Source organism: Grus americana, chromosome 7 (assembly GCF_028858705.1).
Source record: "Grus americana isolate bGruAme1 chromosome 7, bGruAme1.mat, whole genome shotgun sequence".
Lineage (NCBI taxonomy): Eukaryota > Metazoa > Chordata > Aves > Gruiformes > Gruidae > Grus > Grus americana.
This window is the reverse complement of record NC_072858.1, coordinates 26,894,929-26,914,153: the sequence shown is the minus strand read 5'-3', so window position 1 is coordinate 26,914,153 and position 19,225 is coordinate 26,894,929. Positions and strand designations below refer to the sequence as shown.

At 37.4% G+C, this 19,225-nt stretch overlaps 1 protein-coding gene across 7 annotated transcripts in view; it reads left to right on the top strand.

Moving 5' to 3' along the window:
- DLG5 (discs large MAGUK scaffold protein 5) overlaps positions 1-19,225 on the top strand; it is a 111,453-nt gene that overhangs the window by 68,370 nt on the left and 23,858 nt on the right. For 5 of the 7 annotated variants that reach the window (XM_054832311.1, XM_054832310.1, XM_054832309.1 and 2 more), the window contains 10 exons: positions 2,551-2,863; positions 5,918-6,148; positions 8,158-8,342; positions 8,991-9,116; positions 9,845-9,977; positions 12,824-12,951; positions 13,628-13,803; positions 14,329-14,432; positions 15,121-15,213; positions 16,684-17,703. In XM_054832311.1, coding sequence (XP_054688286.1) covers positions 2,551-2,863; positions 5,918-6,148; positions 8,158-8,342; positions 8,991-9,116; positions 9,845-9,977; positions 12,824-12,951; positions 13,628-13,803; positions 14,329-14,432; positions 15,121-15,213; positions 16,684-17,703 — 2,509 coding nt within the window. The remainder of the gene's footprint in view (positions 1-2,550; positions 2,864-5,917; positions 6,149-8,157; positions 8,343-8,990; positions 9,117-9,844; positions 9,978-12,823; positions 12,952-13,627; positions 13,804-14,328; positions 14,433-15,120; positions 15,214-16,683; positions 17,704-19,225) is intronic. The other 2 variants (XM_054832313.1, XM_054832312.1) reach the window with 1 other exon arrangement.

The following is a 19,225-nucleotide window of genomic DNA, read 5'->3' as shown; positions in this document are numbered from 1 at the left end:
GCTGGTTTTAAGAATTTCATGAAAGATATTCATGTTCCTGAGAAGCAGGGATCCAGCTAAATTAATATAACTGAACTTCAGGAATTTTTGCTTTTTATTTGGTTGACTTTTGGTCTGGGCTGCTTTTTCACTTGTTTCTATTTATAGAAAACTTTATTTGTCTTATGTTTATACCCTTGCTTCATAACCAAAACCCTATTTCTCTGGGTGACTGACCAAATTTTTTAAAATGCATTTCAGGTGACTACAGTTTTCAGAATATAAGACTTAAATAATTTTAGTTTCAGGATGAATGGGTCATAAGTTGCAGCACCAAACTTTTTTATCAATACCTAGTGTAAGTGCAGTCAAAATAGGTTTTAAAGACAGCAGGAAGAGTGAGGCTGCAGTGGTGGCCCAGGTCTCATTTTGAATGAATCTTTGGCCTTAAAAAATATCAGAGAAGCATTCAGCCTTTTTTCTTTTATCTATAACATTGTCACAATAATACACAGCATACGAATGCTACCAAGATGATTTAGTCAGTGAATAGTTTGCAGATTACAAATTAGTTATACCTGCTATCTAATTCCTGTGTGCTAAACCTTACCCTACATGTGGGTCTCTGCATTGTGCATGTGGGCTATGGCACTTGGACACATCTGCCCGTTTGCAATTGCGTTGAAGATAAAGCAAGTGGTCCTGGTGAGGGTTCTTTTCAGTGTTGGTTGCTCCTTATAAACCTGTGCTTACTGCTACTGACCCATCTAACCCTGCTACTTGCAATCGATTCACAACAGTTGTTAGAAATGGGCTTTCTCAACAGAAAGCATCTGTGAAAATGTGATCCAGCTGCCTGTATTTCCTCCTTGCAAGGTCAAGCAGGACCAAGGTGTTTCAGCTGGAACCCTGCTTTCAGGTTTTTATCACTATTTAATATGAATGTCTTGGCTATGACAGAGACTTTCCTTTCTGATTAATTCCCTGTGCTAGTATGCGTGTCATGGTTTGGTTGGTTTTTGGTGGGTTTTTTTCCCCTTCCTTTCTGATGACTTTTTGTTTTGGCAAACATTGCCTTAAATCTTTTCTCCTCCCCTCTCTCCTGTATCTTCCCAGTGCTGTCCTGGATTTGACCCTCAAATAGTTTTCAAATGTACTGGGGGTTCTCACATGGCAGCGAGGTTATTTGGTATGGTCTCCATCTTAGATTTCTGATAGATTCTTGTACTTCTCCTATAGTATTTTCTTCTTACCTTCATGCTCACTGTTCTGAAAAGACAAAAGAAATCCAGATTGTAATATGTTAGGTCTTCTGTACTGCCAAGCCTGATGATCTCTTAAACTGAAGAATTTCCCGAAAGGAGCAGGGTGATGGTTTTGAAATTACTGGCAGCTGCCTCAGTAGTGCTATGGCAATGCTTTGAATACACTGGGTTTTTCAAGGAAATACTTGAAATTGGGTTTACAGCTCTCTCTTGGGAAAGGTCAGGCAACATACTGGATTAGACAAGAAATTGCACTTCTAAACAGTGTGAGACGTGTGTGTATAAGAGAGACAGACAGACCACAAAGTCTGCCAGAGGTTTGTGGGCACCTGAAATTTGGGTAATCCTAAAAATCCAGCGGGTTAGGTACAGTGTTTCCATCAATGGCATTTATTTGGGAGTTTTGGAAAAAACATGCAAGGAAATCTTAGTGTCCAATTGTGGTAAAACACTGCTCTCAGGAGAAGTTCCTTTTCAGACCTAATGGTGAACTTGTCTGTGGAATTATATTCCCACTTTTAAGAATGCTCTGTCAATATAAACACAGAAGTTACTACTTTTAATTAAAACTTCTTATTCCCTTGTTTTGATTATGCCATACTTCAGTAGGTTGTAGTGATAAGCGCATATGTTTTTGTCTGTTAAATTTTAAAAAAAATTATTTGCGACAGTTTTAATATTTTACATTTCAGTTTTACTGGATGACCTACTGACGACAACAAACAGTAATGTTTGAATTACCTGGTTTTAGTTCCATTGTCTGCATTTTTACTGTAAACCCACTTTTTTTCTCCCCTAAATTCTCCATTACCAACCTTGTGGCATATTTGGGTATGTGGAAGTTGTTCTTTTTTTTTTTTTCAACTTTCTGCATTTGTTTCCCTTTTTCCCACATGCCTGGCAGTGTGTGCTGGGAGAAAGAATTAACTGCTAAGATGGGCAGATCTCAACGCAATAAGTAAGGTTAAACTTGTGCTATTACATAATGGCAATGTTTTGCATTCCTTTAAGAATAATTTGATAGAAATTTACTTTTAATCATTAAACTAATTCTAAATTATTTCTAACAATTTTTATCTTTCAGTTCCTTAAAGAGGTTATCTAATATTCCTAAAGGTTCTTTAATATTCCTAAAGCAATAATTAGTCTAACTTTTATTTTGCAGCACTGTGGAGTACATTGTCTAAGATGTCCCCTGTGGTTGTGTTTTACCAATGCACACATTTGGTTATTCAGCCTAATCCTCAATCTATGAAAAAGGAAAGTGAGGAACAAATATCTTATTGGCATTTCTGCTTGGTTTTAGATTTGAATTGGTACAACAGGAACTAAGCAACGCCACAGCACAAAACAAAGAGTTACAGAGAGAAATGGAGCGATTACAGTCCGAGGTGACAAGGTTCAAAACAATGCAGCTGAAAGCAGCAAAGGATGCAGAAAAATACAAGGAAGAAAGGGATTCTGTTTTCAATGAATACCGCCTCATAATGAGTGAGAGGGATCAAGTAATTAAAGAGGTAGATAAGCTTCAAACAGAGCTGGAGCTTGCAGAGTCCAAACTGAAGAACACTTCTTCGGAGAAGCGAGTGGCTAGTGAAGAGATGGAAGCTTTAAGACAGGTACTAGCCTATTGTTTCGATGGGGAAGGGACGTGAGTATACGTTGCTAATGCTGGAATCAGAAATGTATGACTGATTTATGGAAAATAGGAATGCACTGCAAAGAGGAAATTCTGTGGTGATGTTTTCCTATAGTGGCCCTTTTTACTATTGATTCATTAAGATTGTATATTTGAATAGAGCACCAGTCAGTTGAAATTTGCTATTCGCTTAATTCTGTTCTGCTGAATATAAATCCTTCCTTTACTGCGTTAGTCTTCTGTGTCTTTTCAAGTAATGCTCTCTGTAACAATATAGCTCTAAACATTCATTATTTTCAACTTCTAACCTCTACAGGAACCACTGGATGCTTTCTACTATGACGGTACATGATAAAGTAGTCTCCGATATTTCTGCAAAGCCTGTGCTGAGATGCATGTTCTTACTCATTTGCCCTCCTTAGTTAAAGAGGATATTTTGAAGATTTTTCACTAGAACTGAGGCATGCCTTAAAGCGTGTGAAACCAGAACTTTGTATTTTTCAGCAATATGTTCTTGAAATGCTTATATCACAACCATGTTATCATGATGCTGTTAAGATTTCCAAAACACGATTTACTGCTTGGTTTCATTTCAGCTGACATACATTGACTTGACCCTTTGGTTTACAAATACTTAATTTAGCATGAAATAGATACAAGCAAATGTATTCCATTGCCTATAAATCTCATTTTACTTTTTTCACAGCATTACATTTGAACAAAATGCCATTTATGAAAAATTAAGGTGTGGAGCTTTTTTTAAATCACACCATCATTGAGGGACATAATGTGGATTGTGACATATGGCATCAGAGCTTTTAAAGATAACTAACTTCTGGTTTTAAGAATTCTTAGTTTTCAACCCTGTGTATTTGCCAGTTAAGTAATTTAGCTTCTACAGTGAGTGAGTTTTTAATACATGTTTCATATCTGGTCTACTTTCATCAAAGCCACTAAGTCAATAGAAACGTCTGTTGTTGATGTCAGTGGAATCAGGGTAGCTAGTAAGGAATACTGATGGAAATAGCCACAATTAGTCATTCTGCTCCAATTTGTTTTATCTCTGATTGTGGCACTTTGAGTAATTTGTCCAAGTGCTTTAAGGGGTAGGAAAATAAAATTTTAAATCCATGGGTGTTCGCTCCTACCTAGACGAGTTGAAGGGGTGTTTGAATGAGAACAGGAAAGAGCAGAGGACTGGTGAGTGAGATGTTGGCAGGGCACAGACATGCATTTTTCTTCACTGCTCAGTGGCAGTCAGCTTTCCCCTCTGTTTAATAGACCTGCTGTATTTTATTTTATCCTGCATGAGGTTATTGCACTATATTCAGATGTGAGAACTTCCTTCAAATGTAAGAATTCTTCACAAATTCAGAACAGTTCTTCAAACTAAACCACTCTAATGTTTCCAAACAGAAGCTGTTCTAAGCAGCGCCAAATGGCACATTGCCTCGTGCTGTCATGTTGTGATTTTGTGCAAATGTCACAGGAAAAAGACAGAGGTGAAATTTTACTACTGACCACTGGAGGCAATGGCTGCTCTTATTCAGATAGTTTATATCAAGCATGCTGGAATAAACTATGGCAATGTGTATTTTTTCAAATCACCTTAAAGTACTGTAAATTCCTGTTTAATGAAGGGCTTTTGGGAACTTTCCCTCTTCCTTGATACTTGATGACTTTCATCTGTGCTGCATGCTGGAAAAGACTTTTGTTTAAGTCTTATACATGCATTTGAATGCACATTTTATACAGCCTATAGGTAAGCTGTGCAAACCATTGCTTCCAGTACTAAAACTTCTCTGCACCACCAGATGGATCAGGGATTTCTCTCTTCAGAGGTACTGAGCAATGGAAGCTCTTACTGATGTTGAAAAACTTGAGTGCTCTGGTAATTGCAATTCACTGATATGTTTTAAGTTCACAGTGTGAGTCATTAATTCTAGTGCTTGTCTTTTGCTCTGCAGCAAAAAAATCTGTTTTAATACTGTTACAGAACTGTTTTAACAGCCTGACTGGCCTTAATTAGATGCCATATCTCGAAAACAATTATGTTAGTACAGCAAAATGCAGTTGTCATCCATGCTTTAAATAATCCATCTCATTCCTTGCAAACCGTAGAGGAAAATAGAATGGAAGTCAGTTTATGACATGATGTTTTTCTATCCTTAAGTATTTGAACCCTTTCCTTCTTTTGCTCTTCAGATGTCAGCTGTCTCTGGTAATCTCTTTGAGATCAAAATATTAATAGTTTCCAGCTAGGAGTGCCAATATGTAGAAGGACTACTTTGTAGCTGTTGGCTGAATGCTTCTAGAGAGCTCGATCATCTAAAAATTTAGTGCCATGAAACGTAACTGTTTCAATGCCTCATTCTTCCAATAAGAAGTCTAGTTTGAACTATTTTAAAAGGACAGATTGTATTTTAGAGCTACGTTTTACTCATCTTTTATATTATGATGCAGTTGAATTCCATATTTAATAGGATGTACTGTCATTCTGCTTTACTGCATACTGTAGTTTTACCTTTGAACATTCGGTATCTTGCACATTGGTATCTTACTGGCATGTGACTTTAATGTCCCTTTAAAACTTAGGAGGAAGCTGTAAGATACTTATGTAGCTGGATTGTCTAAATGATTTCAGTCCTACGAAATTGAGGCAGTTGCTTAAAAATATTTGCAATATATTCTCTTACCCTTTGCCATATTTAAAGCCTTTTTTAAAACACCAAATCTGACTGTTTAATAACATTCACTCATTTAGGTTCCTCAAACTGTGAGTGCTCCCAGATTCTTGCTTACTTTTGACATAGCACTGTGCTAATGTGATGGTGTGATATCTTTAATACCACATTTAATATTCTTTGCTAGTACTTACTTGTATGTAATGTGAACACAGTCTGTTCTGCTCCCATTTTTCAGAACATTAGTGGTAAACTCTCTAGGCTTTTAAGGTGTCAGTGTGTACACCATTGGAAAGACAAACTATTTCCTTCTGTGCTTAACCTGCTGCAAACAATGGATCTTGTTTTAGGAGCTAAACTCAGCTCTAGTGGAAAGAGATCGAGCAATTTGTGAGAGGAATGAGTTGCTGGAAAAATACTGTCATGAAGTGAAGGACAAAGCTGAGGCCCAGAAGGAACTTGACCAAGCCTGCAAGGATATAGAGACAGTGAAGGAGGAAAGAGATGTTGCCAGGAAAGAGAGAACAGAAGCTATCATCCAGAGGGACCATCTACTGAGGGAATATTATCAAGCCCGTCAGGTATTGCAAGTCTTCACAGATGACTCTTTCTTTCTTAGCTTCAAATGGTCAGTAATTTTCAAGAGATTAGTTAAAGGTCTGGGCACATTGAGAATCTCGCCCCTTTTCCGTGAGTCACTCTAAAATTCCTACATATAAACGCACATACGTTCTTCAAGACATAGTGACAGAACTTCTTGTTTGAAAGAAATAGTCATGCTTCATATTAAGTTTTTGTCTGTAAAAATAAATGGCAAATAAAATATTGCATCCAGTTTATTACCTGCTGGTAGGCTTCTTGCCATCTCTAACGTGTGGTGTTTGTGCCTGTGAGCTGCTCAGGATGTTAGCTATTTCTAATGCTTCATAAAGGAAGTTAATTGAAGTGTGATTGTAAATTTTCTAATCTGTACACATTCTTAGTATAAATACGCTATTCTGACAATTTATGTCTCTGTGTGGGTAGTAACATTCTTACAGTTCTGTACACTTACTGATGCTCTGGTCTTGTGTGCGATACTAAACATCAATCCACATACAACTGTAAATGCTTACGTATAATGTAGTATGAAAATGCATGGTAGCACAACTTATATGCTTATGAAATAACTAAGGAGTACAAAATTATTTAATATTCAACTAGATATTTTGGGTTGTTTTCATTAAACTTGTATTCTCTTTTCATTGAATACCAACCCTTTACCAGTACACAAAGTTTGTTTTGCCTGTCACAGTGATTTGCCAATCCCAAATGAGTGGGTGGGGAAGCAATTAAACTATGTTTTCAGTTGTACTGGAATTAAATACTTCATTGTGTTTGATTTTTAATGGCCAAGCCAGTGGGATTTTTGGAAACTTGTGCTTTTCTCAAGGAAGCCAAGTAAGCTTGGGTGAACTTTGCTGTGACTTAGCAATGGATCCGCTCAGGTGCTCACCTTTGGCAGACTCCAAATTGACATTTTAAATATAAATGTTTGTTTGATCTGGGTGGGTTTTTTGATTGTCTTTTTCCTGCCAGTGGACTGGAAGAGAAGAAAGTGGTCCTTGGAAATGAAAGAGGCAGTCAAAAGGCCAAACATGACACTTCATAGCCTCTGTTTGGTCTTATTTGTTACAATTTTTTTTTTTTTGTTGAGGTGAGAAAATAAACCTGGGATTTAAGCTTCAGTGCTCTCTTAGTTTTGAATATAATTATAACTCAGAGGAAAAAAAAGAGCCTTTAAAGTATATTAATTGTGACTTAGTAGTCTCTCTGATATACGTTCATTCAGGTCTTAAAAACATTCCTCCAAAGTTTAATCTTTAATCAAATGACAAGTCTAGTCAGATTCATTAGACTTATTTACATTCTTTAAATTAACTGCACACGGTTGTTTGCAAGCCCGTGGCCTTCCGTGTTTGTGGTGGGCTGTACAGTTGTAGTTGGCTTGTGTTAATTGTGCTGCAAGCTTGGAGTATTCTCTGTGTGTCTGTCTTACTATTGTCACCATAGTGATGGTGATATTCACTTGTTCAAAATACAGAATGTTAGAGGAACAAGTTAATTTAAAAAGAGAGTAATTCTTATCTAAAGTAAGAAACATTCAAACAAAACTTTTTTGAATTCCTTTGCTCTGCGTTGGAGTTAAGGGACAAGTCTGTGTTGTGGATATGTACATCTAGTTCTCCCAGGGTAAATAACAGACATTAATGCAGGAAATCTATGTTGTAACTGCTTATAATAGCTGAGCAGAACAAGATAGAAGCATGGAAAGTCATCTCTGAAATGCAAAATGTTCACTGATGTTATTTTGAAGTGAGCATTTTGATTCATGTAGATTGTATTCGCACGAATTTGTGTGCCACTGAATGAAATATATTAAAACAGTTTTCATCTCCTCCCCCCCAAGTTACCATTAAGGTAAATAATCATTTTTCAGGAAAACATGAGAATTGAATACATCAGGTAACACACAGATAGTAAAAGCTGTTTGTGCATACTTACCTAAAAATTGTGCTTAAAATACTGATCTATGTTTCTTAATTCCCAGATACAAGATTCTGCTACCCTAGACATAGAAAGAGCAAACAAAGAAATTGAAATGCTTCGGAAACAATATGAGGCAATGTCACAAGAACTGAAGGAAGCTGTCCAGGAAGCAGAAGTAGCCAAGTGTAGGAGAGATTGGGCCTTTCAGGAGCGGGATAAGATTGTTGCGGAAAGGGAAAGTATACGGTGAGTGAATGCCAAATGGAACATGAGTGATCTTTGTAACAGTTGATGCAATTCTAGGACTTGCTGGGTTTTGCTAGCACTTTCTTCAACTTGTTGGAACCTCTGCATTAACTGTCACAGGGTGAATTTTTTTTTTTTAAAGGTGAGGGCACCTTACAAGATACTTGACTTATTATGGGTATGCAAGACAATGACTAGTGATACTATAGTAATACTATAGAGCCTAACAGCACTGCTACGTAAGAAAAACAAAGTATGCATTCTTTTAGGCATGATATACCTAATCCTGCTATATAGGTACAGTCCTGCAAATAGTTCTTCTGGTGACGTGTCACAAAAAGTGCTCAACATATTAGCTACTAAATATAGGTAAGGAACTATGGGAAAATACTTCAATCAGAATTTTTTTCTGCTAGTTTAAAGAACATAAGTAGAAATAAAGTTTTGAAAGGGATGAAGAAAGTTTCTGTTGTCTTGACAAACTTTTCCTTAAGACCTAGCATATGTAATTTTTTTCTTCCTTATACTTTTGAGAGATCTTTTGAAACTGCTTTTTTAAATTTTGCGTTAACTACACAATGTAGTAAAACTAGTTTGTTACCTGGATAGGTTTTAAGTAACTAAACGGAAACTTCTTTGCTTTTGAAGGACTTTGTGTGACAACTTAAGGAGGGAGAGAGACCGGGCTGTGAGTGACTTGGCTGAAGCTCTTCGCAATCTAGATGACATGAGAAAGCAGAAAAACGATGCTGTGCGTGAACTAAAGGAACTGAAGTATGTTGGAGAAATGATCAAACTGCATGGAAGTTTGCGATAAAAACTTTGGTTTCTTAGCTGTGTTCACAAGTGAATCATGCTGTTATAGCTGTGGGGCTGCAGGTATTCATGATATTGTATATGGAAACACTGCCTGTATTTTTAGTTGTTATGGAAATTATTGTGATTGGCTGAATCCGAAGTCCCTACTATCTTAACCTTTTTGTCTTATTAATAAGACATGTATTCTAAGCTTTGTACTGTGGAGATACACTTAAGCAATGTGGGAATCTTTCACTGAAGTCAGATTGACTGCAACTTAGTTCCTGCCAACTGGATTTTCACTGCTTATGAATGCAAGGAAGATGTGCATCATACGTCATCTCAATGCATTGCTGAAGAGGTTTTGCTGTTGGTATTTATCATGCCCCACTCGTCATGAGCATACTGATGCAGCTCATCTAAGGGTAAATTAAATGCATGTTAGAAACCTAGTTATGCACTTCAATTGTGTAAAAAGAATGCAAAAAATCTAAGACTACGTTAAGACAATATATAGAAAAGCAAAGTTAATTCAATAGCAGCCCAAGAATATTGGAAAGATGGAAGCACGGGGCAAATTTCTGACACAGCTTGGATTTTTGATTTAGAAAAGAAAATATAAGGTATCTCATGGTAATAACATTGTGTATCAGTTTATTTAAAAGGGTTGTCTGTGTGTATAAATAACTTTTTTCTTTGCCTAGGGAGAAGATGGAGAATCAGTTAGAAAAGGAGGCCAGATTCCGTCAGTTGATGGCCCATAGTTCCCATGACTCAGCCATAGACACAGATTCTCTGGAATGGGAAACAGAAGTAGTAGAATTTGAGAAAGACAGAGTAAGTAAAAAACACAAGCTGCATTGTCTTATGTATTGGATAGCTTTGAAGTCACTTATAACATCTTGATACTAGGTATGATTAAAAATAACTCTAATCTGTATTTTTTTTAGTTCTTTATTGTTGTTGTGCTAGGAACCACACACACACGTGCAGCAAATGCAGTAACATCTAGATGAAAGTAGCAGACAAAACCAAGCTGTTATACACAAGCTTTATATTTTTTTTTCATATGAATTATAAATAAAAATAATTCCTCCATCTGATCTTGCAGGGTACCCAGGTCCATGTACTATAAAAAAATGTTTGAAGTTAAATATTTAGTGTTCTTATAGTGATTCATTGCAAAAATGGCAGTGCTCAAGGCAGCCAAAACTTAAGATGCGAGAGAGACTAGTCCTCTACTCTTATAGGCAACATCACTTACAATCTATGCATAAAATAGTTAAGCTTTTACATGAAGTTATTTCTCCTACATTTGCTCAGATTTGATGATTAGATGTTTTAAAGTATTAAAAATATTTATTCATGATGAACATGTATTTTAGGGCAACATTGCTGTTCAGCTGAAAAAACTGGGATGAAGGGAGATACCAGTCTCCCTTGCTTTTGTGTAGAGGGAGTTAAATCCCTTTTCCATTTTGGCATATTAAATAAAGTTGTTACGTTTAGCTTTCTAGACAACCTCTACATCCTTTCGTTATCCTAGTAGTACTTTTCTCTATTTGATTTTATTTTTCTTCATTGTAGTCTAGAATTTTTATTTCACTGCTTTGCATGCAAGTCTTGAATGCTGTTCTATTTGAAATTTTGGGCTAGCACATCACATTGTTTGCTAATAGTATTTTTTTTGACCACATAGAACACACAGGTGGTCTTCCAGATTGTGTTTCATTTATAACAGCTTCTGCATATACCAGAATTTCTTTCTCATTCCTGAATGACAAAGTTTGTGATTTAATGCTGTCAAATTAAATCCCTTTTATTTTACTGCAATATTTGGGGTCATGTTTTTTTATGGTCTTCCAATCTGTCTGTGTTCTGACAGTGTATCTCAACAGAATCACTAAGACATTCCTTTTTTGATACTAAAAATATTATTTAGTATTATTATATGTTGAAATATATAGATGGAAAAGGCTATATGAACTGAATACCAGCGCTGATCCATCAGGACCACTGTTTGTACATTCATTCTGGGATAACAATTCCTTTTCACTGTGCTTTTTCATCTCTTTTGACCAGCTCCTGCATCATCAGATTATGTACATTGCCATCTTCTCCATTTTAATTGATAACTAGTAATTTAGCTTTTCCATTGTCTGGAAAATCAGTTAGCAAGTCTAGCATATGCTATACCTGTGGTAAACAACATTGCAGCCTGATGAATTTTCCATTAATGTGCAAGTATTTAGTTATTCTTTACTTCAAAGATCAAATGCACAGACTTTGTCATTTGAATATATGTTTCCCTTTCCTAAACATAGGTGTTACACTTGCTGCTATGAAATTATGGTAATAATATTGTGCCAACCTTGATTAGATATATGGGAAAATCCTTGCTGACCAACCAGCATTTGTATTTCAGGTTGGAGAGTATAGAATTGAATAAATTTAAATCCTTTTATTTTTCTTTCAACTTAACCTGTCTGCTTAAGCTTGTGTTCTACATAACCACTCAGCTCAAAACTGAGAAAAATAATATTCACCTTTCAGCTCTGGGGCTGTGCAGTGATACTGTGATCTCTACTCGATCTTAATTTATTCTTCGCTATGAATTTTTTTCTTATATAGAACATTTGGAAGAATCATAAAGATTTTAGTATATTTTTGGCAGGTTTAGCTCAATTTAATTTCTGGTAAATATTCATATTTTTGCATGTTTTATCTTCAGCTTCCCTGAAGACTTTCTGCTCTTCTGATTTTAAGGGGATTAATCATCGAACCATGTCTAGAACCATGCCTTACATGGCTGATTTAAGCTCTACTGAATTTTTGCATGTTAGATTTCAAATTTCAAGTATCATCTCACTTTGGTATGCTGAGATGGTTGATCCAGTTGATTTCAAGTAGAGTTCTTTAATTTTTATAAGTGTACTATTTAACACTGAATATAGCAATAATAAATCATTTTATAAACCTGGTCCCAGTTTATTTTCTTTAACCAGGTTTTTTTTACAGTGACCTTAACATTTATCAAAGCAAACACTAAATTAAAATTTCCCTGCTTGGTTCAGTGACTGATTTGTTAAAGAAGTTTATCATTTTTCACATCGAGGATGATCTGGTTTGGGCTCGGGTTGGTACAATATTCCCTCTAATCTGTATTTAGATATGGTTCCCCATAATGTTAGAGTTTTCATTCCTGTTTACTTCTGGTCTTTAGCCATATCAAAGCAGACGCCTTTCTGAGTTCATCACTAAAACACAATGCTGTTTCCTTACCTTTACAATTGTTTTTTCTTCAAGTAGTGCCCATTCTTGGGGAACATGTCCTTGTTCTCTTATTACACATCCGGCATCATACCTTAAAACAGGTTATACGTGTCAGAACGTGCTTTCTTGCATGCTCTTCTGCTTTCCTGTTCCTCTTTGGTGAAATTCCCCTTATGCAGTATTTCAGGCTTAATCTGAGAGAGAGAAGGACTGTGCTAATGCCAGAGGATGCCTAATTAATGAAATTGGGAGCTTATATATTGACATAGAAAATATAAAACCTTGCCTAGAGCAGCTACCATGTAAATATAAGTGCATAGTACAAACATGTAGTAAAGTCTCTTGCTAACGGACAGCGGCACAATAGTTGCCAGGGCAGCTGAGTCACTTGTTAATAATATTATTGTTAGGACGATATGGACTTGAAAGCACTTGGTTTTGATGTGGCAGAAGGCGTGAATGAGCCATACCTCCCTGGAGACTGTGGGATCTTTGTTACCAAGGTAGACAAAGGAAGTATCGCTGATGGTCGATTAAGGTAGGGTTTGACTTTGGAAGATACTTGTCTTTTGTTGATCATAATAAACTAAATATGAGCGTACTGTAAATTGTCTTCAGTTTTTCACATTTTTTAAAGTTCTTTCTTGTCATTGGTCATGTTATTAATGTTGATTGGAAAATCGCACTGAGACCAATGCCTAAAAGCATTACAGAAATTAACTGCTATTTGACTCATCTCTTAAAACTCACCAGGATTTGAAATGTTCTTTTATTTCCCTGTGTCTCGCCTACTCCGTTTATAGTCTCCTCAAACTTTGATCTATTTATTTAAATTTTGGGAAAGACATGAGGGTGAGCTATTGGGGTAGGGCAGGGGGTCAGGAGAGTAGAGCAAGGGATAATTTGAAACCTGCTCCTGTTTTTAGTGTTGATAGGAAATTTTTAACCACTCTCCTCTAAAGAGTTGCTTTTAAATAAGGAGTAGTCATTACTGATTTGAGGATATACTCTTGCTAATGAAATGCAGACTAGAAGTCCTGATTTTCAATTAGCTACTACTTAATGCATTTTCAGGAACAGAGAACTCCCGAGAATTAAGGATTAGCATATTGACATCAGCTCTGTTGCATCCCTTTTTATGAATGCTATGCATGTGCTGCATCCAGCAAAATATGGTTATAACACTGACCTGCTTATTTCTGTTTATCTGCCAGAGTGAATGATTGGTTACTGAAGATAAATGATGTAGATCTTACTAATAAGGATAAAAAGCAAGTTATAAAAGCTGTTCTAAATGGAGGAGGTGTTATTAACATGGTGGTTCGAAGAAGGAAGTCCTTAGGTGGGCGAGTGATCACACCTCTTCACATCAATGTTTCCGGACATAAAGGTAATGGCTGTAGTGGCTATAATGGCTGTATATAAATGGCTCGTGTTCAGCCAAAAATGGCTTGACATAAAGGTACATGCTCTGAGCCTCTGCTTAAATCCCACTTAAACTGTTACTACCTCCTAGATAGGATTTTCATTAATTGTTTTTAGCAAAGTAAGAATGCTCATATTGATGATATATTTATTCTGTAAGTATAGGTTTTCTTTTTTGTTCTTGGGTGGGTTTTGTTTTTGTTTTTTAATACTTAGTTCTAGTTAGTTGCCTGTCTGGAGTGTTACTGGGAGTCTAAACAAGACCCTTAAACCAATCAGTCACCCCAGCTTTGTATGATTATATTAAATTTTGGGATATATCTCTATTTTCCCCCACTGTGTTCTTATTTCTTTTGAAAGAGTTTTCAGAAATTGAAATTCAATTGGTTCTGTAGTTATATTTCTTTCTCACGCGGGCAGGTCAGACATGTTGTTTGAGCAAGGTGTTTGAATTGCAGGAGTAAATTCATGTTTATTTTGTGTATTTCAGATAGTGGGGTCAGTCTAGAAAATGGAGTATTTGTTGCTGCTGTTGTGCCTGGAAGCCCAGCTGCCAAAGAGGGTTCCCTTACTGTGGGAGATAGAATAATTGCTGTAAGTCTTAAGAATGCATTCTCCTTTTTTTGTTTTTTATTTATTTTAAAGTGTTAATCATTGATGCTACTCTTTAAGATCCCAAACATTCCAATATTTTTTTTTTACTTTCACTGTATTATACCCTTTTTGTGTATTTACTAAATCTTTATCATAAATTAATGTATATGTAGGCTGAGTGATTAACATAATGTGCAGGTTATTGGCTATGCTTAGTTCATGTGAGAATTTTTGACAGACACTGACTTAGTCTTCATGCTTGGCTTACATATAATGATACTTGTGATTTTTATACTGAATAGGTATATATGAAAGGTTTCTTGTCTTTTAAATGATGATATCACAGGTGTCATACTTTTGGGGGGAAAGTTTTTCCCTGTGTGCATTTGCAGCCTTAAATGACCTGTCTGATTTATGAACTCCTGTGAAACTGAAAGCGATTACTGTGATGTACAAATGCATAGAGGCTACTGTATGGAAACAAGTCTTGTTACGCTTTATGTCTAGAAGGAATAGCGAAATTGTAGTTAAGAGGCTTGGTTTTTTAGTGGAGAATGGAAACAGCACAGCATGAAGTCAACCAGACTTTAGTCTTGTTTTCCCTGTCTTGGAGATGCCACTTTAAGATGCTCCTCACCTTCTACCTTTGATTTACAGATGTCTGTTTTGGTTTTTTGTGTGTGTTTAGATCAATGGCATTGCACTAGATAATAAGTCACTTACTGAATGTGAAGCTTTGCTACGAAACTGTAGGGATTCCCTTACCCTGTCACTGATGAAGGTGAGTAGGAGAAGCTAAATTTGCAGAATATTCTTGAACTTATACAGAATTATTTTAGTTGTGAAAAAAATGAAAAAAAAATTACTATATCATCATGGGAAAGTCTCTGCTAAAAATAAGACTGGATGCATTTCACTGATTCACACTCAACAGTTATTTCCAAAGTAAGACTATTGTGGCGTCTGGTAGGAAATGAAACATATTTATTGTTCTTACTAATTTCCCATTTGTTTGCTGGTCACGTGAAATGACTTCCAGCACAATTGCTTCTTTCTTCTTGGCTTCTGCTTCAGAGCTGCAGCAGTTTTGTACATGAAAGATAAACTGTCTCCTGAGTACAAAAAGGTTTGCTTTTACGCAGGAGGGAGTTGCACAGAAAACTGAACTCTGATTATCATGAGAATTAAGTACAAGGCTTTCTTTTTCACGCTTATTGCTACAAAAATATTCTGGTTTGCTTCTTGAGCTTAAAATCTCATTATGCTGGGCCTGTCACACGGGCTTTGTGAGTGATAATTCCAGCTCCAGAGAGCTTTAGATTTTTAAGAAAGTAAAAAGATTAAATGTTTGAGGAGAAAATGGGCAGTGAAAGATGACTTACCATGGAATCATAGAATGGTTTGGGTTGGAAGGGACCTCAAAGATCATCTAGTTCCAACCCCCCTGCTGTGGGCAGGGACACCCTCCGCTAGACCAGGTTGCCCAAAGCCTCATCCAACCTGGCCTTGAACACTTCCAGGGATGGGGCCTCCACAACCTCTCTGGGCAACCTGTTCCAGTGCCTCACCACTCTCACAGTAAAGAATTTCTTTCTAACATCTGATCTAAATCAATCCTCCTTCAGCTTAAACCCATTACCCCTTGTCCTGTCACTACACTCCCTGATAAACAGTCCCTCACCATCTTTCCTGTAGGCCCCTTCAGGTACTGGAAAGCCGCAATTAGATCTCCCTGGAGCCTTCTTTTCTCCAGGCTGAACAACCCCAACTCTCTCAGCCTGTCCTCACAGGAGAGGTGCTCCAGCCCTCTGATCAGCTTCGTGGCCCTCCTCTGGACTCGCTCCAACAGCTCCATGTCTCTGCTGTACTGGGGCCCCCGGAGCTGGACGCAGCACTCCAGGTGGGGACTCACGAGAGCGGAGTAGAGGGGCAGGATCACCTCCCTCGACCTGCTGGTCACGTTTAGTATCACTTAACAGAGTTAGAAGTAGAATGCAGGTCCCTTCACTGTCAGTACAGTGCTTCTGCCACAGTGTGGAGTTGCCCTTCTGGAATGGTTCTGAAAATGTTTCAAAATTTTTTTCTAGCTTCATTTTACCTGGTGTTCTGTGCTTTGCATCTGCAGGACTTTATTAAGCTTCTCCCAACTGTGTCTATGCATGTATTGGTGTATATTCAGGTAAATCAAGGAGGCTAGAATATGCTGTAATAATAAGGTGATCACTTGGGGTTTTTTGTTTGTTTGTTGTAGGTTTTTCCTCAGAGTTCATCTTGGAGTGGTCAAAATATATTTGAAAATCTGAAGGATTCAGAAAAAATATCAAACTGTAGGGTTCATGCATCAGAGATACAAGCCCAAAATAAAAGAAATCTGAAACTCAACAGCTCAACACAAACTGACATTTTCAATCCAGATATCATGGATGGCAAGAAGGACCAGAGTGATCAGAGCAGCGGTTCATTTTGTGATCACAAGCCTTTCCCTAATAACGCATTACGAGTAGACTCTCATAGGAACACAGTGCACAGTTGCCACAGTAATTCAGAACACAGTCTCAGCTCATTCAGCCCAGAGACATATGGGGACCGAGGCTTTGGAGCTGTTGACTTGGACAACAGGAGGCTGCCTTATGAACCCACGGGAGCTGACTGTATGATGGTTGAGACTGCATTTGACAAAGGACATGGAACTAAGCATAGCGGTGGTACCTGGCCAAAAGTCATGGTTAATATCTCAGCAACAGAAACAGAAAAGTTCTCTGTGTACAAAAAGCCGAAACAAAGGAAATCTATCTTTGATCCCGATACTTTCAAAAGACCACCAACTCCTCCCAAGCTGGAGTACCTTTCCCCTAATCAGGTGACAGGCCATTCACCTCAGCCATCAAAAGCTGAAGTGGCTTCAACTCCTCCCACTCCTCCTAAGAGAAGTGACTCTATTAAGTTTAAGCATAAACAGCAGACAAGCTCTGCATCAGAGTCTACCGTAACAACTGGATCACCGCCCACCAGCCCAGCCACTGCCCAAGCTCCAGTTTCCTTGGCACTTAAACAGGACTCTGCCACTCTCAAGGGGCGCAGCAGGAACGCTGGGCATTATTATCGGGAGGAGGGTATTGAGTGCACTCATCTCTCCTCAAGGAAATCCTGTGAAGACGACATTGGCTTTCAAAGAGTTGAAGAGCCAGAGATTAAAAGACCAAGGCCAAAATCAGCTCCTGCTCTGAGGCATAAAATGACTCCTATGCCCATTCCTAATCCTGCACTTCAGGTAGAAACTTGGTATACTGAAGCGCAAAACTAGAAAGCTTAACAAGTATTTTTAGTGTGGTTTTGGGTGCCCAGTTACATATCATAACAGATACACCATAACAGCATAGCTTGTTCTCAAAATCCAGGTGCCCTGAGAAACTACCCCGGACTCAGTTGTCACTTTGCAGTATCACAAAATACAAAACCAAGTCATGGAGTTGCAGCGTTTAACAGGCAGTAGTGGCCACCAAACAGAGTGATAGGCTTCAGCTTAGTAGCAGTATCTTGGGTTTTAATGCTACTTGATGGAAGATCAGGGCTCTTTCTTGTATGTTTTTGACAACCTGGGTGGGAAAAAAAAAAGAAAAGAGGAACCTTTAGAAAAGCTAAAAATGGGGCCTCCTGAGTTTTACAAAAATCAAATTGATTGCCCAGCTCACTGTACAAATTAATGGGAAAAGGTATATACCATTCATAGTGTTGGCTTTTGTAAGTCTTTCTATGGGGCTAAATAATTTTGTAAATCTAATCTGAAATTCACAGGGCATTAGGCACATTACACTGTAAAGACGGACTGTTTATGAGAATATAGTTTAACAATACAGTTCAAAAGGAGAATATAATTTGTTAAAATAAACAACCCCTCTGTGGAGATTGTGGGTCGTGTCGTAGGTGGAAGAAACATTTTATGTGGTCTAGGAAGATGAACTTACTTAGATGACTACATTATACAAAGTGGCATAATCAATAATGTAGTTGCAGGTCCACTGCCTCAGATATGCTCAGGTGGCAGGTACAGATTTTTTTTTTCCCCCAACTAATAGCTGAAGTTTCAAAAAGTGTTATGACTTAGAATATCACATTCTTTGCCCATACTTGTCTATATCTGGATAATCCCACCCTCTTCATGGAGTTTTAGAAGCAATAGAGACAGCAGAGCTGAATTGGAAGTGGAAGGTTTGGAGCCATATTCTGCAAAAATACTGGTAAAAGAGAACAACTGGCAATTTTCTTTGTCTTTTTTTGGCTTCTTCCATTGTATTCCTTCCACATTCCCTAATGTTTTGGCGGAAAAGTAGTTATGGAGAGCTTTAAGCCTTTTTTAATAAGTCCTGCAAATTCTGCATTATCAATGACAGAAAAGCATAAGGGTTTAATTTTGTAGCTGAAATCAGCAGATTTATTCTGAACAGGTCTGAAGAGCAGTACAGCTAAGAGAAAGGTCATGGGTTTTCATCAAGAATTGCACCATAAGAAGCGAAGGAAGGCATATTCTAATGTCATCTTCTGACACATATCTAACAACCAAACAAGATCAAGCTATTGAGCACATTTGAATATGGGGTGTTTTGCTTTACGTAGAATATCAAGTTGATACATTAGCACTGATACTCCTATGCTTCATTATAGTGCATTGTCATGAGCATATATGTTATCCTGGTTATAACTGTAGTAATATTACTATAGTAAGTGAAGAGTTTCCAACTGTGACAAGGACATGTGTAGGTGGGGATTTACGTTTAAGAAATTTGTGAGCTGGA